General features: G+C 41.0%; 2 protein-coding genes across 5 annotated transcripts in view; one reads left to right on the forward strand and one right to left on the reverse strand.

The window, feature by feature from the left end:
• The window catches only part of LOC140191457 (cytoplasmic dynein 1 intermediate chain 2-like), an 89,481-nt gene extending 87,013 nt beyond the window's left edge, over positions 1–2,468 (forward strand). For all 4 annotated transcript variants that reach the window (XM_072248888.1, XM_072248891.1, XM_072248890.1 and 1 more), the window contains one exon: positions 2,373–2,468. In XM_072248888.1, the coding sequence (XP_072104989.1) occupies positions 2,373–2,410 (38 nt within the window). In that variant the 3' untranslated portion in view covers positions 2,411–2,468. The remainder of the gene's footprint in view (positions 1–2,372) is intronic.
• Positions 2,469–11,986: 9,518 nt separating this feature from the next.
• The window catches only part of dazap2 (DAZ associated protein 2), a 31,648-nt gene continuing 17,902 nt past the window's right edge, over positions 11,987–25,732 (reverse strand). The window contains exons 3-4 of the mRNA XM_072248892.1: positions 17,272–17,472; positions 11,987–12,839 (exon numbers count right to left, since the gene is read on the reverse strand). Of these exons, the coding sequence (XP_072104993.1) occupies positions 12,711–12,839; positions 17,272–17,472 (330 nt within the window). The 3' untranslated portion in view covers positions 11,987–12,710. The remainder of the gene's footprint in view (positions 12,840–17,271; positions 17,473–25,732) is intronic.

Consider the following 25,732-nt stretch of genomic DNA (forward strand, 5'->3'; position numbering starts at 1 on the left):
GGAGTAATTGGAGAGCTAGAACATAGACAAAAGAATGTAGGAGTTGTGAAATGCAGAGCAGAAAGACCTGTCCAACGTTCTCTACTCCCCAAGAGAATAGTGCAAGACAGGAAGAACAAACCAACATCACAGTTGGAAGACCGATAAAGACAGAGAAATCAAGTTAAGTTGTAGAATTTGATATTGAGTCTAGAAGGTTGTAATGTGCCCAGGAAGAAGCTGAGCGGAGGATGTTTCCTTCTAGCGGTGTCTAGAACTAGTCTCAGGTGTCAGCGGGTTTATTTTTCTGTGGATTGTGAAACTTTGGAATTGTCTATCCCAGACAGCCATAGAGACTGAGTTACTAAATACATCTGAGACTGAGAAAATTGGATTATTGGATTACATGGGAATTGAGCATCTTGTGGACCAGGCAGCAGAGTGGAGGTGAGAACAAGGGTGAAATCAGTCATGACCTAAATGGTGGCGCAGGTGAGAGGGATGTATGGCCCACTCCTGCTCTCGTTCCTTGTCTTATTAGCTAAATATTTAACTCAAATGTAACATTATTTATATGTGAAACCCCGCAGGTTTCCTTGGCTGTGTAAGTCTAGGGAATACACACTCCGGTCCTGGAGGGTGTTATATATATTAACACTAACACTTATTTATTTGTTTAAACCATTTTAATATAATGCTTTTATGACAATTAGAAAGGATGGAAGAATATCTTGTAATATGGAATCAGAATCAGATTTAATATCAGGGGCATATGTCTTGAAATGTGTTGTTTTGCAGCAGCAATCCAATGCAATACATAATAATACAAAACTATAAATTACAATAAGTAGTATGTATAAAAAGAAAATATACTTCTGCAAGGGGAGACGTTGCATAAAAATATACTCATTTATGATCAGGGCACTACATATTTTGGCAGTGTGCTGTAGAATGATGAACTCATCTAAAGAATATTGTCAAGTGAAGTGAGTCTCCTTCTGTGCCCCAGGAGTCTCCTTCTGTGCTGCAGAACTTCCTAATGTGGAGTCATGCCAACATGTTTAGCACTGCATAAAATGAGGGACTGGTGTCGCGAGATTAAATGGGGCATATTAAAAATTGTTCTTTTCTAAAACGTAAGAATGTTTAAGTAGTTTGGTCATGAGCAATTCCTTCACAGCATCTGCTGTTGACTTAGAAGAGATGCAAATGATAGATGCAAAAGTTTTCAAACGCACTTAAACAGATGGCCTCTCTATAAATAACCAAACACCATCAAATGCTAACATCTACAACTCTTCTTAATAACTATACAATGAAACTATCCTCCCTTGCACTAACTGTTGTTCCTGCATTCACTGTTGCCAAGCACAGGTAAGACCTTGCTCTGTGTAGGAACTGGCTTTCAGGTCTCCTTGCATTATTAAAAATAGCCACTTTTAACCTGCCACCTCACCCTGCTGAGGCAGGATACTGATGTTGGGCACAAACTTCTGCTTCCATTCCAGAATGCAGAATATAACACAGCAGATGTATCATTCCCTCAGACAACTGACCACAAGTAGAAATATTTTTATTTAAAATGCTGCGTCTATTGATCAAATGGAATGCCTCCTTATGTGTATGAGGAAACTACAGTCTATGGAATCAAATAGTTTAAACTGTACTTAATGCTTGGCAATGACTGGTGGTTTAACAAAAGATGGAAAGAACAGACTTCTCCGTGTACTCATGGTATCATTACAAGCAGAAACAAAATCAGGATGGGATCAGGTTACCATGCAGTACTTTAAGTCGGAGTAACCACTGAGGCTAACATCCACAAATCCACCTTTGATCACTCAGTTTGCTTTGTGTGCCATTTGCATGATTATTTTTAAATGAAATCTGGAAAATATGACAATTGCATCCCACGTTTGGGATCCTGGATGTTTCTCAGTGCTTCAACAAAATCCTTCACTATCTGCCTTAATATAGGTTGCATGGCTATATTGGTGTTTAAAATGAAAAAAAAATCATAGTCTATTCTAGCAGCGGAACTACAGTATACTGATATTAAGCAGAGCTTAATTATTAACATCTCAAAGCTTGATTCTAAAAAATATAGCCTGTTTTTTTGCAAGTGTTAAGAAATTAAAATTATATAATGTATGTGTATGTTGCTGCAATAATGTGTAATTTGAATTTAAATTTTAATTTGTATAATTCTATTTAAATGCATATCAAGTGCTTATTAAAAAGTTGTTAAATATTTTATCATAATACAAGGCATTTTTAAAAAAAGCAATTCATTGTGTATGAAGCACTTTAAAAATTTAGACATAAGCTGGTTATATAAATGGAGATATTACAATGCTTTTTTTGCTGACACTATAATGTATTACTCCTTCCAGAAGTGAGCTGCGAAGTACAAGAAGTACCTTGCTCCTGAGATTTTTCAATCAATGTATTGCTAGCATTTTGAATGCAAATAAAGTACAGAACATTCCTGCAATATGAATAACATACTTCTGTTTTCTTTTTATATAGAGAGATAACATAACAGATGCTGCTTGACTGTTATATTAACTTTACATAGTTCCTTAAACAGTGAAATTCTCAATCTAATGCAAAAAAATCTACAAATTTTATTTACTTTCAACTATATTAAGGACTTGCATTCTACAGTACCCTTTAGAATGCCTCAATTAATTTTATAGCCTGTTGTTACAGCATTATATCAGTGACTGGACAATGTAGGAAATGTGCTTTTGAAGAAAGAAGCTGGGAAAACCTATAACAGTTGTGGATTCCCTCACCTCTTGTTGATTTGGTTTTAAATACAACTGTCATTTGTGTAAGAGGAGTAGTACCATAATGAAACGTGATGGATAAAGGCGAAAAAAATACTGGGAGAAGCAAATGGAAACTTTGCAACTTATTTGTAGTGTTTGGAAGGCTTTGATTTTTCACTGGATTATTAATCACTACCAGATCTTTCAATGGAAAGGGCAAACAGTAACCCATGCACTGCCACTAAGTGTGATTCTTAATGATTACAAATGGAATGACTGTCACTTTCCCTGCCACTTCTGGGCAAAAGCAAGGGTGTATTGAGAAAGAGAAATGTGGTTTTAATGATTTTGGTCAGTTCAATAAATGTGTGACTAAATTCAAGATACAAAGCCCACATAACTAGTTCTCAGTGTAGCATTTTATTCCGATAGCATTTTATGGTGAAAGAACTACTGTACTTTCAAGTGAAATGACTCATAATACAGAAACATGCCATACTACAAGCTCCTACAAAGGATAATGGCCTCAACACCAAGGATAACTTCCTACTCTTTCTGAAAACAGCACCATGAATAGTCCTCCCAAGGGCACAGATGAGCCTTGATTTAAAGGAAGCTATGACAGTGCAGGGACACTGTAGCACCCTCGCAGTACTGGATTTGGGAGCCTCAGTCTAGATCTTTCTGCTTGAATGTTGGGTGTGGGACTCAAATCCACAACTTCCTGGCTGAAATTGTGTCAGAACCACAGCTGGTAACAATATCAGATATGATAACAAACAGCAAGAGCCTCAGCATTGATACCTGTACTGAACGAGCAATCACAAGCTACTAATCATAAAAAACAACCTTGAACTATCATTTCAGCCTCCAATCACCAAACTAAAGTCAGATCTATTCTGCCAAATTGTCTTGCATTGCATGGGCTCTAACCATTTTGACCAGTCTCCGAGCCTTGTCCACTGGGCCCCACCATTAATAAGGGTAGGGATGTTCTTGGAGCTGCATCCTCCTAGCCACTGTTTAATTGTCCACCACCAATCAGAATTAGAGCTTGTTGGAATACAGAGCTTGAATCTAATCCATTGATTGTGAGGAGACTTAGCTATTGCATACTTTATATTTTTAACGTGTACTTCTTGTATATGTCTCATGGACGCCCAGTTCTCATCTGTCAGCTCAGATCTGAGTCTGTCTCATTGAGTACATTTGCAGTGCCACACAACCTAATGGAGGGAGTGCTCGGTATGAAGGTAGTACTTCATCTCCACAAGGACTGTGCAGCAGTCGCTTCTACTCATGTTATTGTGGACGGATTTGGCACTGAATTTGCCCTCTTAAATTCACAATCCTAGTCTGATTAAGAAACTGCAGAGTTGCTTGTCAACCTCATTAAGGTCCTAGATCTCTTGTTTCTCCTCAAGGTGATGGCATCAGCCCATGCTTCAAGCATACCTAATCACACACGGGGGGGGGCACTTCTAATGGGGGGGCAAATACTACTGGATGTCCTAACAAGTGATAGTCCAATTGGGAAAACTGTGGGAAGGCTGTCCCAGTAGTAAAGAGTGAGACAGAAACACCTGAAGAATGTTATTTTAGTGGATCTTCAGATTTATCATGAACAGCAATTTGAATCTGATGGTTGGATCATCAATTAAAGGCAAGTAAGATATTAGATTATATTAGCAGAGGGACAAAATCCAAATCCAAAAGTACAAAACTCTGGTATAAATGAACAGAACCACTGGCAGACATATATTAATGCTCTAATGTGCTCATAGGGTTTTGATACACACTGGCCCAGAAACTGTTGGCATGATGCTTCAGCTTGTGTTGCAAATTCATTTTTTACATCAACATTCAGACTGTGTAACATTGACACTGCTGATTACTTCAATGCTAGATTGATACTGGCTCAGCATATCATCAGGGCATGTATGTTCAAACGTTCCTTTATTATCAAAGTATGTATCTGTATACACCTCTGAGATTCGTCTTCTCTAGATAACCAGGAAACAAAGCAAGAACATGAAAGTCATTTAAAGAGAAACATCAAACCCACCCCGTCACCAAAAAGAATGGCATCCCGATCATCAACCCCCCTGCACAAAATGGAATGAGAACATTGACCCAAATCCCTCACGCCCGCACAAAAACACAAGAACATCGACCCCAAACCCTTCTCCCTGCACAAAAAACTAACAGAACACAACAAGAACATCAGCCTCCAAACCCCTCCCCTTGCACAACAAAACTGAAAAGGAATGAGCAAAAAACACAAAATTTCAAAACCATAATTTTAAAAAGTCCACAGTCCATAAATGCAACAATTTAATCCATAAATGCAGAACCACAGTAACATCCTCCGACATCATTGAAAGAGGAGGACACCACACGAGTGCAGAAGCTTACTCGCCCGCGGCAGTGATCTACATAGTGATAGGTCACTTACAGACTCCTCCAGTAACAATCAAAAGGAAGGCAGTTGGCGCTGAACTCTCACTCGCCTTCCTGTCTCTAAGTTTCTTTACATCAAGGCCATCTGAGTATGCGCTCGCTTCCCAGAATCTTCTCAGAGACACGAAGTACTGGGTCACTCACTCGATCTCCAGACTGTAAATCATAGGCTCTAACAATTCCAAAAACACATTTATGGTGGAAAAACAAGCACAAAAGTGGTAAAATAGACATGTTTGTGGGCTAGCTAGAAGATGTTGATAGGAAACACCTTCACATCCACCTTTCTATTGTTTTGACTCTTCTAAGCTCCAACGGATGCTGAAATATTTCACCCATGTGTCCAATTTTTCATTGTGTGAATCAGGTTTGGCTTTCTGGAGGCCATATGGTGATATCTGTTTTCTGGGATGATATAGAAGTCCATGACTAAGAAGAGCTGAAGAGTAAAAGCAAACAAGAGGACATGCAACAAAGCAAAAATTAATGGGAAGATAGAGGATTGTGAAGCTTTTAAAAACCTACAGAGAGCAACTAAAAGAATCATTAGAAGGGGAAAGATGAAATATGCAAGCAAGCTAGCAAATAATATCCAAGTGGATAGTAAAAGTTTTTTCAAGTATGTTAAAAATAAAAGATAAATGAGAGTGGACATAGGACCGCAAAAAGTGATGCAGGAGGAATAATAATGGGGGGCAAGGAGATGGCTGCTGAACTAATTGAGTATTTTGTATCAGTCTTCACTGTGGAAGACACTAGCAGTATGCCTGATGTTATAGTGTGTGAAGGAAGAGAAGTGGGTGCAGTTACTATTACAGGGGAGAACTTGCTCAAAAAGCTGAAAAGACCTAAAGTTACATAAGTCACCTGGACCAGAGGAACTGCACCCTAGGGTTCTAAAAGAGGTAGCATGAGAGATTGTGGTGGTATTAGAAATGATCTTTCAAAAATCATTGGACTCTGGCATGGTGCCAGAGGACTGGAAAATTGCAAATGTCACTCCACGCTTTAAGAAAGGAGGAAGGCAGCAGAAAGGAAATTATAGACCAGTTAGCCTGTCCTCAGTGGTTGGGAAGATGTTAGAGTCAATTGTTAAGGATGAGGTTATGGAGTACTTGGTGACACAGGACAAGATAGTACAAAGTTAGTATGATTTCCTTACAGGAAGATCATGCCTGAGGAACATGATGAATTCTTTGAGGAGATTACAAGTAGGATAGATAAAGGGGATGCAGTGGATGTTGTATATTTGGACTTTCAAAAGGCCTTTGACAAGGTGCCACACATGAGGCAGTGAGTGGGAATAAAAGGATCCTTTTCTGGTTGACTGCCAGTGACTAGTGTTGTTCTGAGGGGGTTGGTGTTGGGACCACTTCTTTTATGCTGTATATCAATGATTCAGATAATGGAATAGGTGGCTTTGTTGCCAAGTTTGCAGATGATACGAAGATTGGTAGAGGGGCAGGTAGTGTTGAGGAAACAGGTAGGATGCAGAAGGACTTAGACAGATTAGGAGAATGGGCAAGAAGGTGGCAAATGAAATACAATGTTGGAAAATGCAAGGTCATGCACTTTGGTAGAAGAAATAAATGTGCGGACTATTTTCTGAATGGGGAGAAAATCCAAAAATCTGAGATGCAAAGGGACTTTGGAGTCCTTTTGCAGAACACCCTAAAGGTTAACTTGCAAGTCAAGTCAGTGGTGAGGAAGGCAAATACCATGTTAGCATTCATTTCAAGAGGTCTAGAATACAAGAGCAAGGATGTGATGCTGAGGCTTTATAAAGCACTGGTGAGGCTTCACCTTGAGTATTGTGAACAGTTTTGGGCCCCTCATCTTAGAAAAGATGTGCTGGCATTGGAGAGGGTCCAGAGGAGGTTCACAAGGATGATTCTAGGAATGAGAGAATTATCATACAAGGAATGTTTGATGACTCTGGATCTGTACTCACTGGAATTCAGAAGGATGAGAGGGGATCTCATTGAAACCTTTTGAATGTTGAAAGGCCTAGAGAGAGTAGATGTGGAAAGGATGTTTCTGATGGTGGGAGAGTAGTCTAGGACAAGAGGGTACAGCCTCACGATAGAGGGGCGCTCTTTCAAAACAGAGATGCGGAGGAATTTCTTTAGCCAAAGGGTGGTGAATTTGTGGAATTTGTTGCCACATGCAGCTGTGAAGGCCAGGTCATTGGGTGTATTTAAGGAAGAGATTGATAGGTTCTTGATTGAACATGGCATCAAAGGTTACGGGGAGAAGGCCAGGGAGTGGGGCTAAGGAGGGGAGAGAAAAAAGGATCAGCCATGATTGAATGGCAGAGCAGATTCGAAGGGCCAGATAGCCTAATTCTCCTCCTGTGTTTTATGTTCTAAGACCTGATGTATGATTTACCAGGTAAAACTGTCGAATAACTCAGGAGCAGGGACTCCAGGTTCATTTTTTCCATCTCCTGAAACTAATTTACAGTGTTTTTAAAATCATGGTGATGCTTGCATTCTGCAATCAGACTGTTGGCTAATTCAATTTCATTTTACAGTATTTCAGTTTTCAAATTCCAAACTGTAGGCTGGAAACTTCCATCAGCTAAAAGAAACAAATGAAAAAGAACCAATTTGTATAGTGAAGTATATAACTTGTAGACATGTTAGGAACTGGTATCAGTGATCCCTTTTCTGCAGGTGGCCTTATTTTGAAATTATTATTTTGTGCAGAATAAGAAAAAATTGTCCAGCAATCAATGTTGAAGGGCCAGCCGAGATTATCATGAGTACCTATTCAATTGCAAATAAAGAGCAATTTTTCAGTCGAAGTGCCTATTTCACACTGCTACTGTGTTGACGTCCCGTGCAGTTTCAGTAGTAAACTGGTCCTTAAATTTAGAACATCTCAGAGGACAATGATATGCAAAAAGAAAATTCTGAAGGTGCTGGAAGTATGAAATAAAATGTAGAATTCTAGAAACACTCAGTAGGTTAGATTCAGAGTTCATGTTTTAAATCATCAGAACAGAGAGGGAGGGATAGAGGGTGAATTAAAAGCACATTGTGTGTTGGAGTAACAGTGCAAATTTCTGGTTGAACAGCAAATTTCCAGTTGACCAGCCTGTAGCTGAGACTTCCGGGTCTGTACATCACAGAGCCAAACACTTCTATGACTGGAGAAACCGGATGTGGGTAGAAACTATTATCAGGCAGACATTTGTCTGGGACCCTCCTCCTCTTTCTGATGTGTCCTCCTCCGTCCTGGGATGCATCAGAGAATGCATTCAATCTTAGAAACAGCATGGTTTCTCTACGAGTATGCATGCTGGGTGAAGAGCTTCCCATCCATCACTGCCACCCTACGCTGACTTGGAGGTGCTTTAAGTAAGGAAAATGTTTGGTCCATTGAATATTGCCACAGTTCATAATTTGTGAATACCTGTATTTTCAGGGTGTCACTTGTATATTTCACCACCCAAGATATTTGGATCACTTGATGGGTGTCTAGGAATGGCACTTTTATAGGTTTTCTTGTATATTCACAGAACATCACTTCAGTTTTACAAAATTATCAAAACCAAATACTTGCATCTTTTTTTACATAGTTTCTGGAACAACTGGTTGCATCATATACTAACAATGAAGATGCTTTGAATGAACCTGATGGTGTAGCCCTTATATGGCACATGAAGTTTAAGAAGACCACTCCAGAGTATATATTTCCAGGTATTAGAGTCATACACCACTACGGCACAGAAACAAATCCTTCAGTCCATCTAGTCCATGCCAGCCTGGTCTCTGCTTAGTCCCATCTGTCTGCACCTGAACCATGGCCCTCCATATTTCTCTCATCCACCTACCTATCCAAACTTCTCTTAAATGTTATAATAATTGAGTAATTGTACAATCTGGTGTAATCCATTTACACAGGGAGCTACAGGCCAGTGAGCCTAACATCAGTGGTGGGTATCACTGGAGCGGGTTCTGAGAGACAGGATTTATCTATATTTGGAAAGGCAATGACTAATTAGGGAACATCAGCATGGTTTTGTGTATGGGAAATCAGTACTCACAAATTTGAGTTCTTTGAAGAGGTGACGAACAGGGTTGACAAGGGTAGGATTGTAGATGGTACCTACATGGACTTTAGCAAGGCTTTTGACGAGGTCTCACATGGTAGACTGGTTCAGAAGGTAAGAGCACATGGGATCCAGGGTGAGCTGGATACTAAACTGACTTGGTGGTAGGAGGCAGAGGTGCTAGTGGAGGGCTGTTTTACAGATTGAAGGCAAGTAAATAGTGATGTTCCATATGGATCGGTGCATTTTGTTAGATACATATATGTATTAACAATTTGGATGAGAATATTAGCAGCGTGACAAGTAAGCTTGTGGATGACAACAAAATTGGTGGTGTGGTGGACAGTGAAGAAGGTTGTCCAAGGTTACAACAGGATCTATATCAACTGGGGAAGTGGATAAAGGAATGAGAGATGGAATTTAACTCAGACAAGTATGAAGTGATGCATTTTGGGGAGCTAAACAGGGCAGGGCTTACACAGTAACTGACAGGGCACTTAAATGACCGGGCACTGGGGAGTGTTGTCAAACAGAGAGACCGAGGGGTACAGGGACATAACTCCCTGAATATGTCAACAGGTACAAGGTGGTGAAGGTGGTGTATAGAAAGAGTTGGGATGTCATGTTACAGCAGTATTAGACACTGGAGAGGAGAAAGACTTAAAGGGTTAAGTTTTTCACACAGATGTTGTTTGTTATATAGCACAACCTACCAGAGGAAGTGGTAGAGGCAGGTACAAGTGCAACAGTTAAAACACATTTGGACAGGTTCATGGAGAGAATAAACTTTAGAGGGGCATGAATCAAATGCAGGCAAATTGGACATGCTCAGGAAGCCAACTTGGTTAGTATAGATGAGATGGGCCAAAGGGCCTGTTTCCCTGCTTTACAACTCTGTGAGTATATATATTCTACTTACAAATTCTAGTATTTCCTAACAGCCAAGTGAATTCGTAAAGTCTAACCTAGCATAATGTAAGAAATTGGTATTTTAATTGTCTCATGATTAATATTAATCTTTCCAGTAAATTTGTTGTGGCATTAATCTCTCTAAAATTGCAGTTTATAAGATTATTTTTAATGTGCATCTATAATGTGCTGCAATATCTGTGTCCAAACTCCCATATTGCCTTTCTAAATCTGAGCACAGCAGACCAATCCATATAGCTGCCACCATTTCCAGTTAGTTACACATTAGTGAGTGCAATTCACATTGACCTCCTTGAACTACTCAGTTCCATCTAAAAAGATTTGCAATTCTATAGCACCTTTCACATTCAAAGTGCTTTACACCAAATGAAGTCTTTTTGAAGTGTTACAAGAAATGAGTTGGAGACAAGGAACCACAAACAAAGAGTAATGGTGGCCAAATAATCTGTTTTGGTGAACTTGATTAAATATTCTGCATTGGTCACAACTAGATAACTCCTAACTCTTCTATAGAGAGTGCCAAAAGCAGCAGGCAACATCCTCTCTTTAGCTGGGGCACAGGACGTAAGCGCAGGGAGGTTATGCATCAACTTTGTAAAACACTGGCCAGACCGCAGCTGGAGGACTGTGTGTGGTTCTGGTCACCACACAATAGGAAGGATGTGACTGCACTGGAGAGGGTGCAGAGGAGACTCACCTGGATGTTGCCTGGGATATAAGGCTTCAGTTATGAGGAGGGACCAGAGAGGCTGGGTCTGTTTCCCTTGGAACGGAGGAGACAGATCAGGAACCTGACAAATGTACACAAAATTGAGGGGCATAGATGGTGTGAATATTTAAAAAAAACCTTTTCTCCATGCCACAGATGTCTAAGACCAGAGGGACGAGGAGTAAGAACTTACAGGAAATCTGAGGAAGAAGTTTGTGTTCCTCCCCCCCCAAGGGTGGTTGTAATCTGGAACTACTGCATGATGGGGTGGTGGAGGCAGATACTCGCACTATATTTAAGTATCTAGATAACAACTTGAACCACCAAGGTCTGAATTGCAAAAGACCAAATGGCGTGCTGTATGACTCCAAGGACTATATGAAAAATTGAATTAACTTTGCAACAAGAAACCAAATAACCATACACTCCATGTTACATGTGACTAAATTGAACTACAATTTATGTTTGGGTTAACAACCACTTAAATACCCTGAGTCCATTTTATGTTAAAAATGTTAATACATTTTTAACATTTTTGTCCAATGCAATTTAACAATGGGTGCCCACTCATTGATCTACCAAGGTTACATGTTAGTAACACAGTAAACTTGAATTTTCAATGTTCATCCATATAAAGATACCAGCCTCTTATATCAAGGGTGAAAAGACATTTGACCTATCTGGGATACAGGAAACATCATGTCGACCAACATAAAGAAGATTGTAATGATACTGAACACGATAACTTCTCCATTGCAGGTGACTTTGTTCTTTTGCTAATGTTGCCAGTTCCCAACTTTAAAAGTTGGCCCCTAATTTTCAGATTTTTTGTTCCAGCCTTGGGACAGAAAATCCAAATCAGTAATTCACTTCAGGAGCGCAGAAATTATTGGTCAACTCTGTTCGCCTTAGTTTCAAAGCACAAATTATAATCTGTGATGCAGAAAAAGCCAAGAAACAGGCAGACAACTACCCTCACCCTGCAACAATAAGTTTCAAAGCAAAATAACTAAGGTATTCCTCCACAGAGTTGAACTTACAGTGGAACGCACTGGGCCATAAACACTAACAAATAAGTGCACTAGAAGCTTTTATTTTCATATACAGGAATTTAACAGAGCAAATCAGAAAGAAAACTAGCATAATATGATGATCCTTCAGAAAGTGAGCAAGATAGGAGAAATAATTGCCTCCCCTTCAATTAATTATTTGCACAAGAATCCAAGTAAGAGAATTCAGATGCATTTAACAAGTTAAAAATAAAGTTCAGATTTCCACAGACCTCGGGAAGTAGCGCAATTAAACCCTTTGAGCACGGCATTAATAGCCATCAAATTTGCAGCTTTTATTAAAATGAAAGATATTATCACTGTTAAATTTTCATGTTAACCAGCAATATACTGTACATAAAGTCACTGGTGCCGTGGTTACATGCAAAATCTTTGTAACATTGCCAAATCAGTAGTGAAAATGGATTACACACAGCAGTCTGTGATCTTGAAGTACTACTGGCTGATAAATATTAACATTCAATCATCTTAATAAATGCTACTTATTGATGATTTAGGCTTTTTTGTTTTAATTCTAAAATGCTAAGGCATAAAACAAAGCAGTTACTTTGATTCAATTCAATCCATTTTGTTCTGTTAGCAGTTCCCCCTGCTGCAGAGGTGTACTACAATTTTGGACCAAACAAAGTGCGAAGAGGCCAAGCTATCAAGAAAAGTCCATTATTTGTCTAAATAATTGGTTTAGTTCATTGCTTCTTCCACTGTATGTTCTTGTAGAGGCCTTCATTGAATTACCAGATAGTGTAACCACCATCAGAACCTCCGGAAGCCCAGCTGCCCTTTTTCTGGGTTACGATGACATTGCTACCCTGCATGGCTGCAATCTGAGCTGCATTGGGAAGACAACCAGGTGGAGGTGGCTAAATAAGGAAAGAAAATAAAATGTGCTTTTAAACTTAATAAACATTGTTTGGTATGTATAAAAAAGCATTCATCTTAAATTATACACTTTTGAGTTTCTAATTTGCTTTTCTCTCCTATTTTCTCCTTTCAGAACATTTCCAGCCTGGCAAGTTCCCTGTTTTCATTGGCAAAAGTCAACTGGTTGCGGAAGCAACCTGTTGTGAAGGCACTTTATAGTGGGGTAACAAGCAAAGCCTGATTTGAGCCATTTGATTGCATTCTGGCTGCACTTCATAACACTTCCTAATTTTGTGCATAACACTTGATACACTGTCATTGTTCAGGGTGGTCTCGTTGTGCCTCAAGACATTTAAGAGACGAGTTATTTGTGGGTGATGACATTTTATTTACCCAAAAAATGCTAGTGCCAGCGAGGAAGCTGAAAAGATCCAGATAAAACGAGTCTTCCATAGGGCTCATCTAAAGCACAACTTACCTTGATCCGTCATGCTAAAGGAGCAACTAGTCAAAGAATAACACGTTGGTTCAGACACAAACCCAAAAAGCAGAGTGAAATTTGAAAGCTGCAAAGCTGAGAGTCTCCTGCACTGTTGGATAGTAGCATTATTGATTACATCAAAGTTTGGCAGCATCAATTTCAGCAAATAAACACATTTTGATAGCTCATCACATGCCCTCCTGTCTTCTCCTATCATTTCGGATCTCCCCCTCCCCCTCCCACTTTCAAATCTCTTACTATCTCTTCTTTCAGTTAGTCCTGACGAAGGGTCTCGGCCTGAAACGTCGACTATACCTCTTCCTAGAGATGCTGCCTGGCCTGCTGCGTTCACCAGCAACTTTTATGGTCAGTCAGAACTGACTGATTTAGGTTCGAAACCCATTTACACTAAGGGTCACTGCACCAACATTAATCTGAGATCAGGTGGGAGACCTAGGCTGCTGTAATATGAACTCAGTGATCAAAGTAAAAAGGTGGTCCTATAGAGTGAATTTGCAGAATGGAAAGTTCAGAGAACAGGGTAGTCCTTGAAGTCTTTCCATTCTCTGCCAGGCATAAATCAGGAGTATAATAGAATACTCTCCACCTGCAGTTCCCATCACACTCAAGAATCCCAATGACAAAGCAGCCCACTTAATTGAACATGAGAGAGCGGAGCAGCAAGGTAGGTTAACTGGTCCCTTGAGGCTTCTCTGCTATTCATTCATACCTTCTGCCACAGTGCCACTTTCCAGCACTATCCGAGTATCTCTTAACATCCAGAAATGTATCGATTTCTAATTTAGGTCCTCAGAGATTGAGCCATTACCACTGCAAGGTAGAAAATTTTAAATATTCACCATCCAGAGAGTGAAGATCGTTTGTCATCTCTCTCTTAAACTATGCTCCTAAACTATCCTCCCTAACATGCAACCACTACAAAGGAGGGCAGCACAATCTGCAGGTTGGAGACTCAAGAGACTGCAGAGTCTTGAATCTGGAGCAACAAACAAGATGCTGGAGGAACTTAGCTGTCGAACAGCATCTGTGGAGGGAAATGAGCAGTCAATGTCTTGGGTTGAGACAATCTCCAGGTTTCTCTCCAAGGTGCACACCTTCTCACCTCAGAAATATATTATCGTTCCTCAACAACTGCTAGGACTCCCTACTTGAGAGCACTGTGGAAGAAATTTCATCAGAAGGTACAGCTGCAATCCAAGAAGGAAGCTCACCACCATTTTCTTAAGAGTATTTAGGTATGGGCAATGAGTTCTTGCCAGCGACATCATCATCCTGGTCGGGATATCGAAGGGGATCGCTGGGATGTCAGAGGAGCCAGTTTGGGTTCGGAGGAGCTGACCTGGCTGGAGACTGTGTTGCTGCCTACTACTCGGAAGCATCGGAGTTGGTGCAGAATAACCGTAGGAGGTTGTCTTGGACATTTCACTTGCGATCGCAAGACAGTGATGATGAAAGTTGCCGCAAGCCTGTTACCCTTGTCTGGTGGAGGGACAGACGACATGGGAGCTGTGTAGCCTCAGTTGTAGTGAGGACCAGGTCTCAAGCCTCGGGCTTGCCTGCTGCTGTAGACCAAGTGAGAGACATAGAAGCGCTACAGCGTGGCATCCAAGCTCAGCTGGGGCCTGGCCTCTCCTGTTGGTGCTGCCTTCCCGTGTTCGATCGATGGAATGACAGGCTGGATTGCATGCGTCTGTATACTGCCAGGAGACTGTACCATCGATTGCTGGACATTGTCGCTCAAGGTCTTGGACCATATACATATTTTTTTTTGAGTGAAGATGCTTCTTTGCTTGCTATTTTGAATTATGTTACTCACTATTTTTGAATTCTTGGTTGCTATTTTGAATGTTTTGCACCTTGGCCTCAGAGGAGCACTGTCTCGATCAGCTGTATCTATGTATGGTTTGAATGATAATTAAACTTGATTTGATTTGATCCCATAAATGAGCAAATAAAAAAACACTACATTGCAGATTGCAAACTGAAATATTATGTCAGCAGTTGCCCTGTATTTTGACACCAAATATAATTGGGAAAATAGAGTGCAACAATAAATGATATTCAACATGAATTGATGCAGGTGGGGGAAATCTGGATTTTACAGCACAATGTGCAGAAATCAATGGAAAAGGCAAACATTGCTCACGGGAAAAAGCACAAATCCCAAGATATGATAGCTGCCTCACACAAAACACTCATCCATGCCTAGGTGGAAAATGGTGTACAATTTTGGCGCAGTATCACACTCACAGGGGACACTGTGACCTTAGAAACAACTAGATTAGTGGATAGGTGCATTTAAGCAAGGGGAAAAGATTGCCCTGAGGACTTTACATTGGAATAAGGTACTTAAGATCTTCAAAGGAATAGAAAATTATTCCAGAGTATCCTAGAAGCCAATCAAAAAAGCTCCAGGCCAATAAAATGTAAGCATGCAGTTTAGTCAGAACATTTTCACAGGACGGTCAACGCAGAACAACCTACCCACATTGAAAACAGAAATAGATGATGTTACAATTTCTTTTAAAAGAGGGTAAATTGGTTTATTATTGTTATATGTACCAAGGTATAGTCAAAAGCTTGTTTTGCATATTGTACAGATCAATTCATTGTAGCAGTGCATTGCGGTAATACAAGGTAAAACAATAACAGAATAAAGTGTTGTAGTACAGAAAAAGTGCAGTGCAGGTAGGTAGAAAGGTGCAAGGCTCCAACGAGGTAGATTCCGAGGTCACAATCTTATCATACTAGGAAACCATGTAATAATCTTGTAACAATAGGATAGAAAGGTCCTTGAACCTGATGATATGGGCTTTCAGGCTTTTGTATCTTCTGCCCAATGGGAGGGGTGAAAAGAAAGAAATGTCCAGGGTTTTATCTTTGATTACGCTGGTTGCTTTTCCGAGGCAGCAAGAAGTATAACCAGAGTCCATGGAGGGGAGGCTGGTTTCCGTGCTGGGACAACTCTCTGCAGCTTCTTTTGGTCTCATGAAGAGCAGTTGCCATACCAAACCATGATGCATCCAGATAGCATGCTTTCTATGGTACATTGATAAATATGGGTCATGGTCAAAGGCGGCACGTCACATTTCTTTGGCCTCCTGAGGAAGTAGAGGTGCTGGTGATCGTTCCTGGCTGTGGTGTCAACGTGGTTGGAGCAGGACAAGCTATAGGTGATATTCATTCCTAGGAGCTCGATGCTGTCAACCCTTGACCACAGCACCACTGATGTAAACAGGGGCGTCTGCACTGCAACCCCTCCTCGCTTTCCCGGAAGTTAATGACTAGCTCTTTTGATTTGCTGACATTGAGGGAAAGGTTGCAACACCATTGTCACTAGGCTCTTAGAAATGAAATGGGCTCATGTAGCTCTTTGAGACTACAGACATAGAATGGTGTACGTAGTTGAAAGGGGAGGTTGGATATCCAATGATGTGTAACCATGCTTTTCTGGAACGTAGTTCACAGCTTTAAGAAAATCAGAGAAGTATTTTTCAAAACTTTACCACAGCTTTCTGTGCTGTGCATTATTTTTGTTTCTGCCTCCTGTAGGTTAATACAACCAGAGAAATACATGGGGTACAGTTCAACTTTGCTCCTTAACATGTCGTGAATATTGCTGAACCTGATACTGCTTCAAATGTTTTTCTATGTTAAACTGAAGACAATATAAAATGCTTTTCTTAAATTAAAAGCACAAAGAATATCAGGCAATGCAGGACAGTGCATAAAGGTTTTCATTTTATTCCAGTAGATTATTAGGCATCATTATTTGGGAGATCATAGTTGTTTTATATCTGTAGCTGATTCTGTGTCAGAATACACCTATAAACTCGCGTGAAATGCTTTCAAGTTAAAACCAGAGAGCACATTAGGTAAGGTTGCAAGTTGTACTGTGGCATACAATGCTAGCTGTCCATAATACTTACCGGGAGATTAGCAGTAGCTCCTGCCCCAAACCTGGCACCTGTATCAAATGCACCTTCCACGACCACAGTAGACTGTGGAGGGAACACTTGTGGTACTGCATAGTACCTCACAGGTGTGCCTGCCCCTGTTGGATTCACTTGCATTTGCGCTGAGACTGGCACATAAGGTGGAACATGGACATATCCTGGTGGACGTTGGATCTGAGAGGTAAACAAATTCAAATCAATTTATCATAAAGCTAAAATCTCGATGCTACAATGCATTCATTGAAAGCGTACGGTACGTATATATAGCTAGGATGCCCAAGACTCTTTCACAGTACTGTATTTCTCAACGTGAAGCAGAAAGAGAGTTTATAAATCTGGCAGGTGCAAAGGATGTTGGGAATGGCGAGAGCGGGGCACGGCGGGAGGGGTGTGGGGCAGGTGCCAGAGAAGGAGCGCCAGAGGCAGGGGCTCACAGGTGCAAACACACCTAGCCCTGATACACTAGGCAAGACCATTTGATTCCAAACAGCTAGTTTGTTCATTATTACAGACTGTCTCTCTGGTGCTTCTCACTCCCTCCCCTCTCCCTACCCCCTTCCCAATCCCAGTCCACAATAGAGGCCCATAGCAGAATCAGGTTTATCATCACTCACATATGTCATGAAATGTGTTTTCTTTGCAGCAGCAGCACAGTGCAATACATAAAATTACTATAGTATCATGTGAAAGCCTTGGGCACCCTAGCTATATATAGGTGCCTAAGACTTTCACACAGTACTGCAAAAGGAAATGAGTCTGGATACACTCAGCAGGCCCACCAGTGTTTGTAAAGAACAACATATTCATGTATCATCTTCTTATGGAGGGTCTGTGACATAGAGGATAACTTGGAAATGGGGAGGTCCACCCAATATATAGTCCCAATTTCCAATATTTGTGTTCTTCCACCTGCTCTTCCTCTGAAAATTCTGTCTACGCACCTCTTATACAGTCATTGATAAAACTGGAGGCTGTAACTTCACTCCAATTATAGACCAGAGAAACAAATGCTTTAGATTGAGCATCGCATAGTAAAACAAGACTAATGATCATATAGTAAAAGAGCCTTCTGAGAAGAGTGATCATAATGATGGCAGCGCGCGGCCACTTCGGTGGTGATGTCTGTTATTTGTGGTACTGCATAGTACCTCACAGGTGTGCCTGCCCCTGTTGGATTCACTTGCATTTGCGCTGAGACTGGCACATAAGGTGGAACATGGACATATCCTGGTGGACGTTGGATCTGAGAGGATAATGAGACAGTGCACAATTCTGATTTGATGGAGACAGATGTGAGAGCATGGAGGAACATCTGGAAAACTTCTGAAATGCCCGCTTTGCTGCCACTGCTACTGTGTGGTAACTGGAATCTCCGGAGCAGAAGGCCCCGAAATCCTCGGCTTTGCGTGTTTCAGCGGCCGGGGCGAGGTCGAAGGCGCTCAGCAGATGATGGCGCTCAGGAGGCTGTATCAGGGGGCTGGTCGGAAGCTCGGAATTTTCGGACGGATGGACTCAGTGTCAGCTGTGGTCGGCTGTTTCCAAGGCATCGGCAAGTTGACGGTGCCTGGAGGTTTATGGCAGGGGGTTTCTCCCTTTTGTCACCTGCTATCGGGGACTCGGGAATTGATCGACTCAAGGACTTTTGAGACTTTATTTACCGTGCCCACGGTTTGTTCTTCATCAAATTATGGTATTGCTTTGCACTGCTGTAACTATATGTTATAATTATGTGGCTCTGTCAGTGTTAGTCTTTGGTCTGTCCTGTCTTCTGTGATATCACTCCGGAGAAACATTGTATCATTTCCTAATGGAAGTATGCACTTCTAAATGACAATAAAAGAGGACTGAGTGCTCTCATAATCTAATCTAATGTGTGTGGAGCCAGGGGATGTGATTGAGATATTTAAAGAACACTTCTCACTTGTATTCATCAAGAAGGACCAGGAAGATCGCGAATTCAGAGAGGAGTGTGTTAATAGTCTAGAGCATGTCAACCTTAATGAGGTGGTGATGGAGGTTTTCAAATGCTCAAGTGTGGCTAAATCCCCAGGGCTGGATGAGATCAACGCCAAAAAGTTACTGGGGCTTTGATGGAGATGTTTATTTAGGAAAGATTTTATGTAGGAAAGGCAGGGGGTAGTCAGAGTTAGTCAGTATGGCTTTATGTGGGGAAATCCTGCCTCATTAATTTAAGTTTCAGGAAACGCTTCTTCCCCTCCACCTCAATATTTTTCCCCTCTCTTTTTTCATTACTTATTTAATTTATTTTCTTTTTTAATCTTTACACTTACTGTAATTTATTGTAGCATTTTATTATTATATATTGCAATGTACTGCCGCTGCAAAACAAAAATTTCATGACACGTTGACACCCTCCATTATTCGGGGTCGACCATGGATGTTGCGTCCTAGCTGTCTACGTGATACACAAGCCAGGGCAGTACAATACGGAGAGCAAGCTGTTGCCCATGCAGCAGCCTCTCCCTCTCCACTTGAGTGAGTAGCCTCAAGGTAGCAAAGATTGAGATCAGAAAAATTTTCCTTCTCCTGGATGAACTTTCAACAACAACTGATGAGTCCCATCTGCCCAAAGTGACTGGTTTTAAGGTGCCAGTAACCCAACTTTACCCCTTCTCCTGTCAGTAGAAATGGTTCCACTGGGCTTAGTAGCTAAACCACACATGAAAGCCAGGAACCGGATATATGCCAGTGATATTAAGTCTGATTCGGATTCTGAGTGTGTTTTTTTGAGAAAGTAACTAAGATGATTGATGAAGGAGAGTAGCAGACATTGTCAATGTGAACTTTAGTAAAGCATTTCACAAGGTCCCATATTGTAGGCTGGCCCTGAAGGTTAAGGAAAATGGGATCCAATGCAAACTGGCTAATTGGATCCCAAATGTTTCTAGTGACAAAAGGCAGAGGGCAATGGTGGAAGCCCATAACCAATGGAATATCACAGGGATCAGTGCTAGCACTGTAACCTCTGATAATATATTAATGACTTAATAACACATCTGACTAGGCATGTTGTGGTACTCAACAATTACAGAAAATCAGTCTTTTCAGTTTGTATCAGAACTGGCCAGTCTTGATGAAAGACCATCAACGTGTGACTGTAACTCACATTTATTTCCCTGGGGACAGTCACTGCCCGAGCTACTGGGTAGATCCTGTATTCTCTGGTGCTTCAGATTTCCAGCAAAGACAGTGTTGTGTCTCATAGGTTCAATGTCATTTCTCTCTTCATTCATCTCCCTCTATTGACCCCTGATCCAGGCGGATCCTCTGTGATTAATGAGCCTTCAGCACCACCACTGCGCAGCATTCAGTCTTTCTTGGTCTCGACCGTAACGTAGCTATTTCCCACCACCCCTCCCCATTCTCTACCACTTAAAATAAGGTTTCTTAACTCTTCTTGTTTCTGATAAGAGGTTATTGACCTGAAATATTAATCCTTTTTTTCTGTCTGACCAGCATTTTCTATTTTTATTTCAGATTTGCAGCATCTTTGATGTTTTCCTGCCTTTTGTAAAATATTCGTCCTCACTCTCAGCTGTCCACAACATAACAGCAGTGCTCCAAAACTAGCTGTGTTTATAGCAAAGCTGCTCCACTACAACTGCAAGACTGACATCAAACCAAAAATGCTTAAATGTGATCTGTCCAGCGCTGTCAGACAAATCCACCTGAGCTATTTACCATCAGGAATCAGCAGGAAAATGGTAGAAACGTCATTCACAGTGAAGCAAGTAATCCTTGCTCACTAATGGCCAAACAGGTGGCCCGAGAATGACTGTCATGACCTCAAGGCAGCATTTGATCCAGTGTGGCGGTATGGAGTCCTGGTAAAAGAGAAGTGAACGTAAAGTGGTTATGGTTGATGGAGGTGAATCCAACCAGTCCCTGGATATTCCTGCAATGGTTCCTCAGGACAGTGGCCTAGACCCAATCATCTTTTGCTGCTTCATCATTGATCTTCCATCGTAAGATCAAAAGTGGGGGTGTTTGTTGACAATCACACTACATTCAGGCGATGAACCACTGCATTCAGACCACAGGTTCCAAGTAACATTAAGCTACTCGTCAGTAAACGTATTAGCTAACAACTATATCACATAAGAGAATGCCTAACCATGGCCCCTTGACATTCAATGGGATTGCAAGAATAGGTTGGCCACACTGGATCTCTATTCCCTGGAGCACAGAAGAATGCACAAGAACCTCAAAGGAGTTTATAAAATCATGAAGAGTATGGAAAAGGTATACAGTCATAGTCTTTCCCTAGATTTGGGGAGTCCTAAACCAGAGGGCACGGATACAAGAGGGGAGATATTTAAAGGAGACTTGAGAGATTACTTCTTTATATAGAAGGTAGTGAGTACTTGGAATGACTTAAGTGGTTGGGGCAGGTACAACTGCAACACTTAAGAGGCATTTGGATAAGTACATGGAGGGAAGGGGCTTTCAGGGTTATGGGCCAAACACGGACAACTGGGATAGCAGGGAGAATTCAGTGGTAAGGATGGGCCATTTGGGCCAAAGAATTTGTTTCTGTGCTGTATTACTATGACTATATTGCCAAGCACCACCCCCCCCCCGACCATTAACTTCCATGGACTAACTATAAATTGTCTTGCTGTATAAGAACAGAAAACGCTGGAAATACTCAGCTGGTCAGACAGCATCTGTGGAGAGGAAAACAGAGTTAACACTGCACAATGAAGACTCTTCATCAGAATCAGCATCTATAGATAGTGCTTTTCATAGTGGCTTGCTAGTTTGGCCAAGCCTGGTAATTAGCCTGGCTTGATAAATAACCAATTGTTGTAAAACATCTATTGTCTCCTTAACCATAAACCAGAAGGTAGCTCTCTACCCTTTTCAAACTGTTTAATAAAAGCTAACCCTTAAACAAAGGGTTGCCATTTTAAGGATGTCTGTATAACTGTGCTTAGAACAGGCAAAGTAGCAGAATTACAGATCCTCCTTACCACAAACTCCACCTCATTCTCCCATTTTAGAAGTGTACCAATATCAACTAATGACCTTTGAAGTAAATTTAACACATTTCACTGAGCTCATTACACATGAAGTGGAATAGGAAACTACATTGTCATATTCTAGTCAGTGGTCAAGATATTCTGTATATTTTAGTAGCCACCTGTACTGATATAAACAGAGTGATGACTTCTTTACTGAAAACATTATTCGTCATCACATTTGGTGGTAGGACAGAGGGGGTCAGATTAGGAATATGGTGGAAGAGAACACTGCTCACCAAGCCGGCGACTTTCCGACTGCCTATTCACTGGCCCCTCTCTGTCATCATCCCTCACCACACTGTTGGGAACAAAGATCACTGCCTTTGGCATCTACAAAAGGCCTCTGGGTAATCACTGAGATTTTTTCCAACACAACTGAACTGCCAAGTTGTGGCGGCTCTCAGAATGAGCGAGATCTGGAGAAGGAATTTGAGCTTCTGACTGAAGCTGAAGACTCAAAGAGAGGCAAAGGGAGAAAACCTGAATCTTATTATAATATTTCACCTCATAGTTTCTGTGACAAAGATTGGCCATTTAATATTAGTGTTGCACACACCTAGGGATGGGTGAGAAAGCAACAGATTTTCAAATAAGCCTTGGCCTCTATCCTTCTTGTTCTTTTCATGTCCTCCCTGCCTGTTGTGGAAATAAGACTGTCCAAATCAGGATCAACACCCAGGAGGGAGAGGAGGTGACCCACTTATAAATATACGACCTCCTTCATCTACCTAGACCCTGCCTGATCTGCAGGCAATCTTTTGAGGAATCCTTGAAAAACACTGTTTACTTCTCACTTTGCAATAATTGACATTTTGAGAGTCTGGGGATGTGGAGCAATGGTACAGAAGCAGCTATAGTTCAAGAACCTTGATATTTATTGATAACGATGGATGCAAAATAGCTTCTTTAGATCAACAGTTTATGGGAATTTGAGGAGAATAAAGTGGATTAGGGTAGGATTAGTGTAAAAGTAGGTGCTTGATAGTCATTACAGGCTTGGTGTGTGTCTGTCTAAGAAGTCGATTACTTACTTAACCAAGGGGCTATGAAGATTTATTTTCAGTTAGATTATTGATTCTGGAGGTATGCAGCTGTATACTGATGATTCTGAATGAGGTAAGTACCAATTGTTGCCCAAACCTGCCGATGCTGGAACCTGGGGTAACACACAAACTGCTGGAGGAACTCAGTGAAACAAGAGGCATCTTTGGAGGGACATGGACAGTCAACGGGATTTAATCAGTTGAAGAGTCTTGACCAGAAATGCAGACAGTTCATTTCCTTTAATTCCACTAGAGGCTGGAGGCACAGAGGCGGCTTGTCCTGGGGTTGGAAGACTGTGTGCAAGTGGGTGGGAGGAAAGAAAGAGGCTTGTTTTGCTGTTGTTGTTGCTTGTTACTGAATAGTGTGGGTGTGCTACGTTGGTGCTGGAATATGTGGCAACACTCGTGGCTTGCCCCAAAACATCCTTAGATTGTGTTGGCTGTTAATGCAAATAATGCATTTCACTGTATGATTCGATGTATGTGATAAATAAATAATCTGAATCTGAGACAATGTGACAGAAGGGAAAATGAAAGAGAAATGTGAACTTGGAATTAAAGAGGAGATACAGGAGACGAGAGATGTTGGGATCTGGATTAAAGAACTGCTGGAGGAACTCAGTGGGTCAGGCAGTATCTGTGGAGGGAAATGGACTGTTAACATTTTAGGTTATGATGCATTATCTAGACTGGCAAAATGTCTCAGTCTTGACCTTTAATATCAACTGTCCATTTTCTTCCAAAGGTGCTGCCTGACCTATTGAGTTCCTCCAGCATCTAGTTTCTTTGCATGAATCTAAAGACTACTACTCACATAGAAGTTAAACATCAATATGTACTCATGGGGATTATGTACTGTTATTTCTAAATAACTTTGTTAAAGTTTTTGTACGACTAACTTTGCGCAAAATACAGTCTACAAAATACAATCAGTAAAAGTTTTGTTTTTTTGCACAGGGGGTTGGTGTTGCCATTTGCGCTATTTGTGTTTTTTTTGTGCATGGGGGGGGGTGGTGTTTTTTCTTTGAACAGATTCCATGGTCTTTTTTGGCTTGCTTTGTTTTATGGCTGTCTGGAGAAGACAGATCTCAGGACTGTATACTGCATACATAAATTGATAATAAATGTATTTTTAATCCTTTATTGTTATGTAAATTACACAAAGATTGGACAAAAACAAGATTATAATTGTGATTACAACTGAAGATATTAATTTTAGTCTAAGTTGTAAAAAAAGCTAGAGCACCTATTTATTTCAATGTTGTACATTGTAATTAAAGACTAATCTCAAGGCAAAAAAAAAATTTGTGTGAAATCCAAAGCAAACAGAAAGGCCAGAGATACTCAGCATCTCTGCAGGGAGAAGCAGAGTTAACGATTCACCTTTCATCATCAGAACATTGACTTCTGGCTGTTAACATAATCAGATGAACTGTCCTGCGACAAGTACACTGATGCAATCACACAGAAGGCACACCAGCGTCTTAATTTTTAGGAGGTTAAAGAAGTTCAGCCTGTCACTGAATAAGCTTCTATAGATGTACTGTTGAAGTGTCCTGACTGGTTGCATCATGGTCTGCTACAGCGATTTGAATGCACAGGAGTACAAGATGCTGTAGAGAGCAGTGCACTCAGCCTAATACATCATGCGCACGTCCCTCCCCACCATTGGTAGTGTCTACAAGAGGCACTGTCTCAAGAAGGCAAGATCTATGATCAAAGATCTCCACCTTTGGGGCCATGCCATCCTCTCATAGCTGCCATCAGGCAAGAATTTCCTTCAACCATTCGGTCCTTGAACCAATCAGAACAACCTTAAGCACTACAGTTTAGCAAAACTGTGACATATTTAGAACATAAGAAACAGGAGCAGGAGTCGGCCATCTAGCCCGTCGAGCCTGCTCTGCCATTCAATAAGATCATGGCTGATCTGACCATGGACTCAACTCTACCTACCTGCTTTTTCCCCATAACCCTTAATTCCCCTACTATGCAAAAATCTATCCAACCTTGTCTAAAATATATTTACTGAGGTAGCCTCCACTTCTTCATTGAACAGAGAATTCCACAGATTTACCACTCTTTGGGAAAAGCAGTTCCTCTTCATCTCCATCCAAATCTTGACGCTATGTCCCCTAGTTCTAGTCTCACCTACCAGTGGAAACAATTTTCCTGCCTCTACCTTATCCATCCCTTTCATAATTTTATATGTTTCTATAAGATCTTCTCTCATCCTTCTGCATTCCAACAAGTACAGTCCCAGGTGACTCAATTTCTCCTCATAGTCTAACCCCCCCCCCATCTCTGGAATCAACCTCGTGAACCTCCTCTGCACCGCCTCCAAAG

This window comes from Mobula birostris, chromosome X (assembly GCF_030028105.1).
Source record: "Mobula birostris isolate sMobBir1 chromosome X, sMobBir1.hap1, whole genome shotgun sequence".
NCBI classification, from domain to species: domain Eukaryota; kingdom Metazoa; phylum Chordata; class Chondrichthyes; order Myliobatiformes; family Myliobatidae; genus Mobula; species Mobula birostris.